The 14,893-nt window shown below is 42.8% G+C and overlaps 1 protein-coding gene across 1 annotated transcript in view; it reads left to right on the top strand.

The window, feature by feature from the left end:
• Positions 1-14,202: 14,202 nt before the first annotated feature.
• ANKRD29 (ankyrin repeat domain 29) overlaps positions 14,203-14,893 on the top strand; it is a 42,185-nt gene continuing 41,494 nt past the window's right edge. The window contains 1 exon segment of the mRNA XM_079108744.1: positions 14,203-14,458. Coding sequence (XP_078964870.1) covers positions 14,438-14,458 — 21 coding nt within the window. The 5' untranslated portion in view covers positions 14,203-14,437.

The raw sequence follows: 14,893 nt of genomic DNA, 5'->3' as shown, positions 1-14,893 counted from the left end.
GGAGAGATATTGTTCAAAAGGTACAAATTTTAGTTATGAGATGAACACATTCTGGGGATATAAACTATTGAATGAAGTAATAATTATTAAGAGCCCACTGCAATGCCAATACTTAGTTTACCTCCAACTAACTAGCTATTATTCTACTTAGGTGCAGTTCTCGACACAGGTCTTGGCTCATTGTGTCTGAATTTCCATCCAGGAGCCTGCCCAAGATCCTGGTGTCTCAGAAGTTGGAACCTGCAAGTTTTCTTTGCTCTTATCAACCTTTGGTGACTGCATGTCTGCTTCCAGATGCTGGTGGGTGTTGCTGCCTGCTGCCGTTATTTTTACCTTGCCAGGACCCTGGGGTGTCCTTTAGAAGCTCCCCTTCCCTCAGCTCCCCCGGTCAACCAGTCTGCCCGGACTACTCTCTACCATCTTCCCAATGCTCCTCTGCGACATGGCACCAGCCTCCAGGTTTCTACATTTCTGCTCAGAGCTCCAGGGATCCCTGCCCGCTCAGAGAGCGGAACTAGTTCCAGGATTGAACCCAGTGGTCTGGCCTCTGGCTCAGGTGCTGAGCTCAGCAATGGCAGGACTTGCCTATGGAACTCTCAAGGCATTAGTCCCATTCTGATTGGCACCTCACAGTCACATCATAATGCTGGCGCCAGACTGAAGGCAGAGGCTCCAAGAACTGTTTTGTCTGGAGCCATGTTGGATCCTAGTTCCTCTGTGAGCTTCTGCTGAATTGCTCTTCCCAATGAAATCAATTAAATCTCTCTCCTTCACCCTCCCACTATTTGTTTATGATTCCTTCTTCAGTCTCATCCCAATTTCTGGAGGAACTGAGAATCCTGTGCCCACGCAGAAGACATTAAAGCCAGTCCTGCCCCATGAAGGACTGTGGTCTGAGATTAATTTGACCTGCACCCCTGGGAAACGGGTGAGTAGGGAGAGAGAATTCTATAGGAGCAGAATGTCAGCTGTTCAACTTGAAAATTCTAGATACCCGCCCCCCATATCAGTTAATTTAAAGCACACATATACACACACACAAAGATGAAGTCATGGCTCCTTACCGATAACCTTCCAGGTCCGGCAGTGGGGACTAGTGACAGGAGGTCTTTTACTGAGTGACGCTGCCCTTCTTCAAGCTGTCATAATTGTTCTTCCGGGCAGGAGGCCTCATGTGAAAATACAATAATGTCCCCCATTGTTGTCTGCCTAGTGGCCTCACTTGTAAGCTAGCATCTGGCTACATGACTTAGAATCCTGAAGAAAAAAAAAAAAAAAGAACCGTGCAAATTGAGACTACAGATCTCATTAGAGAAAAGAATACCAGAAGTTTTGGTTCCATATTCAACAGGCTTGTGGATCCCCAGAAAATCTGTAGGCATTCATTCTTTCTTTCTTTCTTTCATTCAGAAATACTCAGTGAGCACCTACTATGTGATAGATGCTGGGCTTGGCTTTAGGATTGCAAAGATAACAAAGCACGCACAGTTTCTGACCCCATGTGGCTCACCGTCTGATGTGACGTTCCTATAACCCTAAGCTGCCATCTTACCTTTATGCTGTGAAAAAGCCATAAAGAATCCTCACTGAAAAAATGAGAGTCCTGCCAGGCATGAGAATTATTCTATTTTAAAGGTCCACTTCAATACTTCATGATACAATTGCCAGATCAAGTCTCCAAAAGCCAAATACATATTCTGCACTTCAGCCATAGGCGGAGGGGATGTTTTTGCCACAAACAAAATTAAATTTAAATCCGACGCTTGCTCCCCTGTAAAACTGTGAGAAAATTTCTATAACATGAGAGTCTTCTGTTTCCTTTGCCCTGAGGACTGAACTCAGTATTTTTGACTTGTCTCAAATGGTCAAAGATTTGATGAAACAAGTGCCGACTTTGCAAAGGATGTAGAACCTAGTCTGTGTGTTTGTGTGAGACACAAATTTTGCCCCATGTGGGTTCAGCAACTTGGTAAAATCTGAGGACTGAGATTTCAACTGGACAGTATTCAGTGCTTCCAGTACATTAAAAGATAATGCTCTTTTGTGGGTATTTTGAGCCTGAAGGCTGCTTTGCAGAGAAAGCACCTCTACTGGGCCCATTCACAATAAATGCTTTTATTCTCAAGGGCCAAATGAGTGATAGGGTAGTTTTCAACTATTAACCCAGACTCTCTTTAAACAAATGCTGGAAGCCAAGGAAGCTCAGAAAGTTACACAATAATGCTAAACATCCAAATGAAAATCAAACACTTCAGGCAAAATCTAGACGTCTGACCTGGGATTGAAGACTCCTGGGACCAGCATTACTACCTACACCAGTGCTTCGTCGACTCAATCAGAGATGAAGCTCCCAGAAATTCTGCCACATATTATCACTGTGTATTTTCAGTTGCATCATATTTGTTTGAACAGTGCCAAAGGCAATTGATCTCTAAAAGGAAGCACCACCATCCCGTCACTCAAGTGAAGGACATCTCACATTTTGTTAAATCAAAATTAGTAAAACAGTAATAAAAGCAAAATCACTAGACCACATTAAAAGGCAAAGAGTGGAAGAGACCCAACTTCTTCCATGGGGAAAAGGAGAAAGAGCAGAGAGGTTTTCATTTAAAATCAAGCCAGAACCAGGACTCCGTGGACCTGGGGATCCTGTCTGGTGTCACCATCCTGATGCCCATCCAACAGACGGTACACTACTTCAACAAGCAAGCAAAGGGCTCCCATAGCTGTTGCCAATGAATCAAGGAACAATAGAAAATGTTTATCCAAAGGACATTTTTTCCAAAGGTATGATAGAAAAGAATAGATGGTCAAAGGACGAATCTCTTGGGAAATGGATTTAGTTATCAGAGGAAAAACAGCTGAATCAACAGCAGTATTGTAAATACACCAAGATTGTCAATTAAAAGACCCTACAAAGTAGATACAAGATATCAATAGCTACTATGTCATTCTTTAATCTCAAACTCTCAATTTTAATAATTATTTTCATCAGAGTAAGCATGGTATTAATTTAAAATTGTTGGCCATTCGTGGATGCACTGATTCATTCCATTAACATTTTTGGCCCAATAATGGTAATAATAATAAAAATCACTATATGTCAAGCACAATGCTATATATTTTATATGTATTAAATTAATCATAACAATCCACTAAAGAATATTATATTATTATCTCCATTTTGCACAGAAGAAAACCAGAATTTTAAAAGATTATGTATCCGCTTAAATCACAAAATTACTGATATTTGGCCAATTTCAACTGGTACAAATTGCAATTTCATATGATTTTGACCCTAAAATTTGTCAACTTCACATAGCTCAATCTAAAAAGCTTTCCAAAGATCAGGAAGTAAGTTTCATGTGCCAGAAACCATGGCAAATTCTGGGAACATAAACTCAGAAGGATTAATTTGGATAGATGTTAGCCATCCATACATTATGCTTTAAAACATGCTTTGTAATATTTCATAATTCTTTTTGCTTATTATTCTCCCTTCTCATTTCTGTGTCAAAGAAGATAAAGTGGGAGGTTCCATTACAGTTGTTGTTCAATTAAGAGTAACAATGCATGTGCCAAGATGCTAGAAAACCATATTTGTTTTCTCAGTGGGTTGGCTTGGCTTCTGGTTTTTGTGGTGGTGGTGGCCGGGGGAGGGGAGGTTGGTTATTGTTCTTGCTGCTGCAACTGCTGTTGTTGTTCTAGTTTTTCTTGGTTCTCTCTGAAATGCATCCAGCTCCAGTCCAGGACAAACATCATGGTTTTAGACACGTCTCATCCAGGGTTGGGAAGGCCAGGCATTTGTGACTGGGAATAACTCTACTCTACTCTTCCTTGAATTGAACATAAACAGTTGACTATGAGAAGTTTCATGATGTGGACCTATTTGTATTCTCCAAAGAAGCATAAACAATAATTTGTGTATATAGAGCGACTTATTTTAAGAAATTGACTCACACAGTTGTGGAAGGAAGCAATTCCAAAATCTGCAGAGGAGGCCAGCAGGCCGGAGACCCAGGGAAGTCAATGTCTCAGTTCAAGTTGAAAGGCTGTCTGCTGGCAGAATTCTCTCTTCTGGAGATGTCCATTTTTTTTTTTTTTTTTCTAATAAGGCCTTCACATGATTGAATGAGGTCCATCTACATTATGGAAGCTAAATAGCTTTACTCAAATTCTACTGATTTGAGTGTTAATTTCATCTGAGATAGACCTTTACAGAAACATGTAGAGTAACGTGTGACCAAATAGCTGTCTACCATGGCCCAGCCAAGTTAACACATAAAATTAACCACCAAAGACTGGAGATTCAGTGTTCTCTATAGCTACCGAGCCATGCTCTGTATTCAGGGCAAAGGAAGTGTGGAAGTGTTGAGGGTCAATGACAGCACTGTGCCCAAGTCTTAGGGCTCACAGTACAGAATGATTAGCTTCTCTGGTTCTGGGACATGTTGACCCTCTCAAAGGGCATATATTTCTGTTATTAAAGGAGTTTAAAATGTCCAAATTATTTTGAGTATCTCATTAAAGTCTTGAGGTAGACTCCGGAGTATAAAAATTGTTCTTTTGAGCTTATAAAATCTAATAATCATTTCTATGGAAGAAAACTTAAAACATGTGGATTGACAATACAGTCAGACCTACACTTGAGGTATTTATCCAGTTACTGGAAAGAAGTTGCTATAGGAAAGGTTCCCTGACAAGCAGACTCTGATGTATAGTTTCGCCGCAATTCATTTATTAGAGCTTGTTTTTGCACTTCATGTTTTAGAGAGGATGAGCATGACCTTGGGTGAGGTAACTCTAAGGAATCTAGGCAATCCTAGAAGAGTCTAGAAGCTGGCAGCTATCTACCAACAGTATGCATATGGCTGAATGACAAGTACTTCAAAAGACAATATGGCCACAGTGTCCCCACAGTCTGCCCCTTACACATTTAGAATCACTTTGTACAAGTGCTAGGAGCAGCTTCTACAGGATCCTAATGGGCCCCTCATCCTAGAGGCACTTAGAAGTACTTGCTGCTGCTGCTGGTCTCAGGATTGTAAGGGATCCTCATCTTGCTACTCTACTATCAGTTCCAGATTCTTCTCACCAGCTAACAGTTCTACCCATCCTGAAGGCTTACCTGGTAGAATGACTCCAATACCCACCCCTGAGGGGTCTGAGCCCTGGTTGCCATGTGCTTCTTGGGATGGAGCTGCTTCTTTTTTCCAATTGCCATCAGTCATGATCAAGAGATTATTAAGAAGAATCCAAATGGGGTATCCAAATGGAGCTCCACACATATTCCCTACTGACTCCAGTGTGCCATAGCAACCTACCTCCTCCTGGCGATCAAGGTCAAGATGTCGATTCACTTTATATATTAGTCCATTTTCTTTTTTCTTTTTTAATTTACTTATCTCACAGTTTTACATACTGAAAGTTCAAACAACATGGCACGTGCCCTTTCAAGGACCCCACCCCACCTTGGCTGTGTCATTTCATGGTGAATGGAGTGGCATTCACCATGTGTATGTTTGTCTCTTTCGGTCTCTTACTTTCTTTTTCTAAAGCTACCAGGATTCAATCATGGGGATACCACCCTATGATCTTACCCAATCCTAATTACCTTCCAAACACCACACGTCTAGACATATTTGAATTAACTTTCTACTCTCTTCATACCTCACAATGGAGTCACAGCATAAGTTTTTGGGGGACAAATCATAGTGCCTTATTACATGAACACAGATTCCCAAAGTGGCCAGGCAGCAATCATTGGTTATAGTTCAATAGCATCATTGCTGTATCCCCTAGGGGATATGTTCTTCCTTTGGGAACCAGGACTTCTAGACTGGCAGAGCCTTTAGTTACAGGGATAGAAAACACAAATGGATCATTGAGAGTAATAAATCGTAAGTAGAGTTACCCTTGCTTCCTTTCACTGGTCTGCAGAACCATTTATTATTCTATGTTGACACAACACCCTAGAAATATCTTTGATTTAAGCTACATATTGGACCCTGGAAGATGACTCTCCATGTTGATGTTTTAGCTATGCCTCTAACAGGCTGCTTGACTCTTTAGTGGCTGTCAGCTTTTGGTAATGAGATATGACCAGTAGACGCTCTGGCCATGAGCCCACTGTGCTGTAAAGTGGGTCTCTTGTTCTGACATAATGTCTGAATTCTGTGCTAGCAGAATAAACATTCCCTAAGTCCCTGCACAGTGGTGCTGGCTGAGGCCCCACAAGAGAGAATGACAAACTCATACATGGAATATGTATCTATTCCTGTCAAAATAACTTGCTGGCCTCTACTCTCCAGGAAAGTGTCTAATATAATCAGCTTGCCAGCAAGTGACCAAGTGACTGGAGACTCAGTATTGGTCCTTAACTTTGGCAGTTTAAACATTTAATGGCCACAGTAGCTACATCAGACTTGAATAGTGAGATCCATGCTGTTGGACCAGTTCATGACCTTCATCCCTGCTGCCATGACTGAATCATCCATGTGCCCATCAGACCAGGACTGTAGAAGTCAATCACAGAGGCTGGTTGATGTCAACTAGTTAGGTTGTTTTGTCTGGTTGGTGGTTTAGTGCCTCCTTTGTGATAAGCGGTCTTCATTGAGTATTAACATGCAGTACAAAGATTTTTGCCCTTTAAACCCACTCCCATAAATCCACCCACAGGACTCTATGCCACAGTTCTTCTCCCCTAATCTCCATCTTCTCTCCTTCCTGGGCCATGACCACAAGTCAAGCCATTGTCCTCAACCTGTGGGTCACATATAATCTAACCTTGGGGCATTTACCTTTCCATACAAAGTAGATAATCATGTCCTGCACCTGAAGTTCTGTGTGGACACCATCCATTTTCAGCTTTCACCCACAGGGATACCCCCATTCTGACAGGTGGGCCTGAGCCATGCTCAAGATTTTCTTTCTTTATCGCGTGGTCAACAGCTGTGAACTGAGAGCAGGGTGCTGGTGCAGTAGTAGAAGGTGATATGCACGTGTTTGTGCCCTCTGATCCTGCTCAGACTTTATCCCACAAGTCCAAGTTCCATCTTAGGATGGATTGCTGCTGGACCCACCCAACCTATGCCAGAAACCAGCTCAAATGCAAAGTTCTGATCACATGGTAACTTGATGTCACTTAGTCAAGCACTTCATCTTCACCAGAGCTCATTAACATCTGCCTGGACTCTTCCTGGGCTCTACTTCTTGGCTAGGTGGGTGGTCTCCTACTTTAGCTAATATTGGGCTCCTGAAATTTCATAAGAGGGGAGCTTCAATTCCATTCCCAGTTCTATGGTATGCATGAATTACATGAATTAATTCCACACCTAAACCAATGGTATTCTGGGTACTAGCTGAAGAATGAACCTCAAACTCATCCACTTGATGCTTGGAGAGGAACAGTCTCATTCCATTTGGGCAGCTGTAACAAATTATTATAAACTAGGTGAGAAATTTATTTCTTATCATTTTAGAGGCTGGGACATCTGCAATCAAGACACCAATGGATTCAGTTTCTGGTAAAGATTCACTCTTTGCTTCACAAACAGCATCTTCTTGCTATATTCTCAAACAGTGGAAAGGGCAAACAAGCCCCCTTAGGCGTGTTTTATAAGGGTACTAATCCCACTCACGAGGACTCTACCCTCTGACCTAATTACCTCTTAAAACCCCCTACCTTTCAAATGATTGCATTGGGAATTACATTTCAAAATATAAAATTTGAGGGAACACAAATATTCAGACTATAGCAGGAACAATACTCATGGAGAAACACCTAAGAATCTAGCCAACCATTCCTCTGGAAGCCAGCTCAGAATATGCTACACATACTCTCTTGAGCTTTCCTGGATTCTTTTGATGTTGGTCTATGTTAAAAAAAAAAAAAAAATGTCCCCCAAAACAGTTCCATGAAATTTACTGATGTGTTTGCCATGAGAAGGCTGTGTGCATTGCTCCAAGTTCCAGTTCTCTGTGCCATAGTTGAACTTCTCTCATGCAATTGGAGAATTTCGGTCTCATGACTCATAAAAATGGTCATGTCCCTTCTTTGTTTTAGTGGCTGCTGCAAAGCCTAGAGCCTTGTTTGTGTTCCTCCTGCCTCCATGATGGTTCTCCTCACTCCAGGTTTTATGTTGTCTTTCCTATTAACAACTTCTCTTTGTCCCCTTTTCTTTATTTCTTATTTTAGTCTTTCCCTGTTTTATTCTATTTAAGAAAGAGGCTTTAAATATTCTTTGTCTGGAGTACAAATAAGCAAACAGATAAATAGACTGCTAAGTGCATATAACGTTTGCCCACAAAATGCCATTGGAAACATTCAGAAAAACTCCAAAGATTTAACCCGCCTTGATGAAAGTATAAGATTGGGCATTGCAATTCTGGAAAGCAATTTGTAAATATGAATTAAGAGTCTTCACAAGGTTCATATGTTTTGACTGCAATTATAGAATATACACTAGAGGAGTAATCAGAAATGTGAATAACATTTAAAAGTAGAATAATTATTCTAGTTTTATTTTTAATAGCAAAAACAAAAATCAGCTTAAAGGTCTTTTAGAAAGAGAAAGGCTGAATAAATTATAGTGTACTCAATTTAAATGCAGTCATTAAAAGAAGTATTTTCAAAGAATTTTTAATGCCAGGGGAAAGGCTCATATTATCATGTTTTGTTTTGGTTTTGGTTTTGTTTTTTTTCTAAAAAAAAAAAAGCAGAATCCATATGATACCACTTACATTGCCATATGCTTAAAGATTGGGGGTATATTTTAGTAAATGGCAACTCCAAAAGTTGCATTATAGGTCTTTTTTATCTTTTGCTTTATTCTCTTCTTTCTATTATTCTGGATTTTCACTAGGCTAACATGTCTACTTAGGAATTTTTGCCAAGTAGACAACAAAAACAGGGATACTGCTTATAAAAGGTAATAATAAAGCCTCTGTGTGCCCCTTGAATTTCATGTTCATTCCCTTCTTTTAGCACCCTGTCAGCAATCCATTTAATTCTGAAGGACATTGTTGGAAAAGCAATGTGTTAACTTTCCATCACTGTGACAAAATGCCTGAAAAAATCAACTTATGAAGGAGAGATTTGTTCTGACTCACAGTTTCACAGGTTTCCATCCATGGTCAGTTGAGTCCATTGTTTCTGGACCTGTGGTGAGACAGAGCATCATGGTGGAAGAATGTGGCAGAGCAAAGCTAGTCACCTCAGAGCAGCTGGAAAACAGTGACAGAAGAAGAAGAAGCTAGGGACAAGATATCTCCTTCCAGGGCATGACCCCAGTGACATATTTCTCCCAACTAGGCCCCACCTCCAACAGTTTCCACCTCCTCCAATAGTCCATTCAGTTATGAACCTATGAATGGATTAATCCATTGATGAGATCAGAGCCCTAGCTCTCGTGATCCAATCGCTTCCCAAAAGCCTCACCTGACTGTTGATGCACTGGGAACCCAGCCTTCAACACATGAGCCTTTGGGGAACGTTCAAGACCCAGACTATAACAGGCAGTCTCATGCTGCAGATGCTCCATCCCTAATCAGCCACATGAATGAACCTGGAACACCTCCTTCCCAAGAGAAAGGAGTCTTCACAGCCTGTGCTGGGCTTGGTCACCTCACAGGGGAAAGTCTGTCCCTGTTTCAGACTCAGCATGCACCCTTTTGTCCTACTTAAGCATGTGCGTGACCTGGTACCTGGCCAACCCCACTACTGTATCTGTACCCACAGGAAAGGGACAGGGTCCTACTGCTGCTGTAGCACAGAGGGGTGTGTACAGACCAACTGCCCTGAATTAGCTCCTTGGAGGGACCCACTGGCCATGAGGGACCACTGTCCACCACTGAAGCTGCTCTTGTTCTGTCTCTGTGCGAGTTTTTTAAAGTGATGTTCTAGCCACGGCTTCACTGTGTGGTTTTCCTTGGTGACTCCAATACCAAGACACAGTGGAAAGAAGTGCTCAGATTTCTACTCCTGATGGTAGGAAACAGGTGATACTTGCTTGACAGATAGTTCTGTCATCCTCAGGTTGTAAAATGCAGACTAGATAAATTCATTCTAATATTTATTCAACAAAGGTTTGCATACAAACCTGGTGAGATAGCACGGTAGGGGGAGCAGGGGCTTTACTCTCAGATTAGCCTGGGTTCAAATCCCTGTGGTCATAATCAAGTTTCTTACCCACTATGAGTCTGCCTCATCATCAGTCATAGCTTTTACATGTGGAAAGAGAATGGAATTCAGGGACACATTCAAATGCCAGCACATAGTGGACCTTAGTCAACATGGATTAAGTTCCTGGTTTGTGGTTCTCACTTCTCACTGCCATTATCACTCTGTATCAGAATACTTCCAATAAAAACTAAGAAACTAACTGCAAGTGGCTTAAATAAGAATAGACCCAAGGGTGGAGCAGCCCTGGTTGGACAACACAGGTCCTTAGTGACATCCTCTATCTGCTGTGCCATCATAGTTTTCCTCATGGTCACAAAATGGTTGCAGCAAAACCAGGCATTATATCCACATGTCTAAAAGAAGAAAGGACAATCTCTTCCTGGGTTTATCTTAAAAGCAAAGAAAGTTTTCTCACAAGCTCCAAGAACACCTCTTTTCATGTCTCAGAAATCATAATTTATCAGATACCCACCTCTAATCCAGGCACTATCTTCAGCCTAGACAAGAGATCTTTGGACAGAACAAGGGACTGCTGCTCTTCTCTCTTAGTCTGCTTTCTGTTGCTATAACAAAATACCTGAAACCAAGTAATTTGTAAAGATTAGAAGTTTATTTAGCTCATAGTTCTGGAGGCTGGAAAATCTAAGAGCATAGCACTAGCACCTGCTCAATATCTGGGGAGGGTTTTTTTGCTGCATCAAAACATGGCAGAAGGCATCGTACAGCAAGACAGAGCAAGTGTGCCAACCCAGGTCCTTCTTCCTCTTCTTATAATGATATTAATGCCATCAAGAGGGATCCACCCTCATGACCTCATCTGATCCTAATTACCTCCCAAAGGCCTCATCTCCAAATATCATTTACACATGAATTTGGGGATTAAGTTTCCAACACATGAACTTCGGGGGGACCCGTTCAACCCCTCTTAAACAGATCTTCACAGTGCCAGCTTTGCAAAACTGTGGTAGATACCTGACAATACTGGCATTTGGATAGGAAGAAGAAAAGGGGCAACGGGCATGGGGTGGGTGTAGAAGACTCATCTAGTGTAAATTCCAATAGGTAAGGAGAAACTGAGAGATGCAAGATGGGAAAGTGGACAGGGAAGGTAGACAGATAAGATTCCAGGATGGACTCTCACTTGGGGTAAGGTAGTCTGATGACAAAAAGGGGAGCTGAAGGGCTCAGTAGACCAGCTTGACCTACTTCACAATTCTGGGTAAAACAAGGTCTGCCTTAATTGGGACAGTGCAAAATTGAGGCAAACACATTATGGTCTGTGCTAGGGTGAACAGAAGGTAGTAATGACCATGGCCTCATTTGAGATGAACACAGATGCCTATGCATTTGAGCATTAATATGTGTCTGTGGACAGAGGCAGTGGACCTTCTGATTGTAGAAGTGGACAGCACAGTCTTTTACAAAATCAGCAATATATAAGATTTGACCACTATCATATCTCCAACTGGAAACTAGACCCTCAAGAAAATAAAAGACATGTAAAGCACAGGGTCTGGCCTTGACAAATTTGAACTCTGTAGAGGAATCAAAATTAAGAGGAGAGTTGAGAGCAAGATCAGATCCTGTGGAATCACGTGCTGAGGGATGTGGTGCAGGGTGGATCTGTGACAGGAGCTTGGTGAAGTTGGACAAAGATGGCAGAAGGTGGAGGGGACAAGGGGAGCTTTGGCTGTGCATGGTACCCTGGGTGGGTCTGGATTTGACTTAGGGCAGACAGAAGAGAGGAGAGAGATGAGAGCCACAGGAGTGAGAGGAAGGGATAATAAGGAGAGGGTGCTGTAGTGGGAGGGAGAAATTATTTGGATATGGAAAATGGACCATTTCAATTTCCTTTCCTGTTAGGCCCAGTGGGTCACTGTTAAATTTTGAAGTGAGTCATTTTAGAAAGAGTTGCCTGGTTGTGACCAAGAAGGTTTTGTTCTGTTTGGGGGCTGTTTTCATGAAGATGGGCTTAGCCAGGTTTGTGGGGTGGTGTATTAGGCACCTAGATATTGGTAAAAATTCCATCAGCCAGTTGTGTGGGCCTGTGTATAAGACCCGCACAGAGAATCCTATCAGCACCCTGGCCAGAGACTCTGCCAAAAAGAACTTTGAGCAGCAAGCTTGGTAATAGAAATGAAAGGGGCTTTGAAGCCAGATAGAATTAATTAAAGGTCTCTGTTTGTCAGCCATTAGTCAATTACTCCATCTATCAGAACATTAGTTTTTTTTTTTTTTATCTGTGCAATGGGTATAACACTCACCTTATAGGATTTTCAATAAAAAGAGAAACTTGTTACCTAGAAAATACTCAAAATATTAGTTCTTTCCCTTCTTCCTTTTGTTGATCAAAACTACTAAAGCAAAACCTCTGAAGCTTGATCTTATGTAATATTGTTTTATAGAAATTTTAAAATTGTTTTATCCTAGATACCCAAGGGAAAGGTTTGAGTCTTTCTTGACCTAAAGTCTGAAATTTTCTACAAAAGTTCAGGATGTTTTTATTTTAAAATTGCTTTAAACCCAAAGTAATACAATTTATGGGATAAACAAGTGCATTTTCATTAACTTTTATTTGTCCTGTTTTAGAACTTTTTATCTTCATAAGTATTTTTTAAATTTCCATATTTTATTGGTGCATTATAGTTGTGCCTAATGGTAGAATTTGTTTTATATATCTGCACATGCACACAATGTAACAATATTATTTGGCCAATATCTCCCCCAGTATTTTCCCTTTTCCCTCTCTTCCTCCCAATCCCCATCCCTTTCAGCCCTTCAATTTTCATGAGTATTTATTTAACTTTTATGTTAAATACTTTTTCCAAATTCAGTTAGGAAGTGGGAGGCACAGATGAGTGAGATAATGACTAAGTGGGTCCCTATAGCTTGACCAGGCAAGACGCTCACTTTTTTAACCTTAGCATTTGAGTTTTCTTAAAAAGCTTATTATTGCCTCCTATGCTTATATTTTGAACAAATCATACATGATTCTCCCATTGTTAATACCTGCAAACCAACCCTGGGCAGCCAGCAGTATGTATGAGGGAGTGGACCATTCTACACTACTCCAAATTTTTACTGAAATATTGAAGAAGGCTTATTACCTGGTGGTATGCTCCTGTGATCCCAGTTACTGGAGAGGCTGCAACAGGAGGATCGCTTGAGCCCAGGAATTCCAAAGCAGCCTGAGCAACATAGTAAGACTCTGTTTCAAAAACAAAACCAAAAAGACTTGTTTCCCAGGTCTTTTCCCCACAAGGAAAAAAAAAATAAATCAGATTCTTAGAAATTTAGAAAAAGAAAAGAGAAAAAAACTGAAACAGGTAAAAATTAAATAACTATTTGAAATAGTGATGGGATGGTAAGTGAATTTTTTTCTTGTGTTTCATTTACATCATTATAATATTTGAATTTTAAAGAAGATGTAAGAGTCATCAGGCTCTTTTCCAGGATGTGTGTGTGTGTGTGTGTGTGTGTGTGTGTGTGTGAGAGAGAGAGAGAGAGAGAGAGAGAGAGAGAGATTGTGTAAGGACTGCATATGTGCAATGTGATGTGGAGAATGTTGTGTGTATGAATCTCTCTGTGGTAAGGATATGCAGTGTGCACAATGTATGTGGAGTTGGAAAGTAATGTGTATGTGTGTCAGACTGCTGATGTGTATGTGTGTAAACCTGAGTGTGGAGAGTTTTGTGTGTGGAACCTGGGTGTGTGGTGCGTGTAGTTTGGCATTATGCATAGAGTGTGCATGTGTAAGGAATGTAGGTGTGTGATCGTGAATGTGAACAGTTGTGTGTGACCCTGTGCCTTTGGAACATGGGGGCTGCTCAGTGTGTAGAGCTGGGAGAGTATGCGTGTGTGTGTGTGTGAGAGTGTGGTACGTGGACAGGAGTGTGAGGGTGTCGTGTGTCCAGAGTGCAGGGAGTGTGCACAGTGCACGCCGAGTCTGGAATGCGTGTCTGTGTGTGCACGCGCAGCGTGGAGAGTGTCAACGCGGCACCCTATGCGCAGTGCGCGCGCGCGAGCGTCTGGGGCCCCGGGCGGGCGGAGGAGGCGCGCTGACTCCACACGCTCCGCGCCCCGCGCGCTCGCCCGCCCGGGCAGCCCTGTGTGTGGCGGAGGCAGCGGGGCCGGGCGGCGGGAGCGCGCGGCGGCGCCGCGGGGGCCGCCCCTCTGCGGATCGCGGCGGGGAAGGCCGGGGAGAGCCCAGCGCCAGAGCCCAAGCGCTCGGGCTCTTGCCCAGCGGTCGCGGACATGTGCAAGATGTCCTTCAAGGTGAGCGCCGCGGGCTCAGGGACGGGGAGCCCCGACCGGCAGCCGACCCCGCGGCGGCGAAGCCCGCACCCCGCGCCCTCCGGAGCAGCCGCCACAGGGCCCGCAGGTGGGGTGGGGCGCTGCCCCGTGTCCCCTGCTGCCCGCCAGGCGAGGGAGGAAGAGGCGGGACTGAGGCTCGTCCAGTGGGTTTGTGGTTTGCTTGTCTGCTTTGTTAGAAAGGCTTTCAGCACTTATGGTTGCGGGTCAGTTGAGTCGGTGCTGGGCGGTGGTGACTGTCGCCGGGGTAACAGGTCGTGTCGCGGGTGGAGGCGGGGAAGAAGCAGGCGGTCAGCGCTTTCCTGCAGCTGCAGGATTCTTTGAACCCGAACCTCTGCGTCCTCCTGCACTCTCTGCTGCCTCCTCCCCAGAATACTTTTTCTGAACACTGCAGTTGAG

Source organism: Sciurus vulgaris (genome assembly GCF_902686455.1).
Source record: "Sciurus vulgaris genome assembly, chromosome: 13".
NCBI lineage: Eukaryota > Metazoa > Chordata > Mammalia > Rodentia > Sciuridae > Sciurus > Sciurus vulgaris.
Note: the sequence above shows the minus strand (reverse complement) of the source record. Positions and strands in the feature narration are given on the sequence as shown.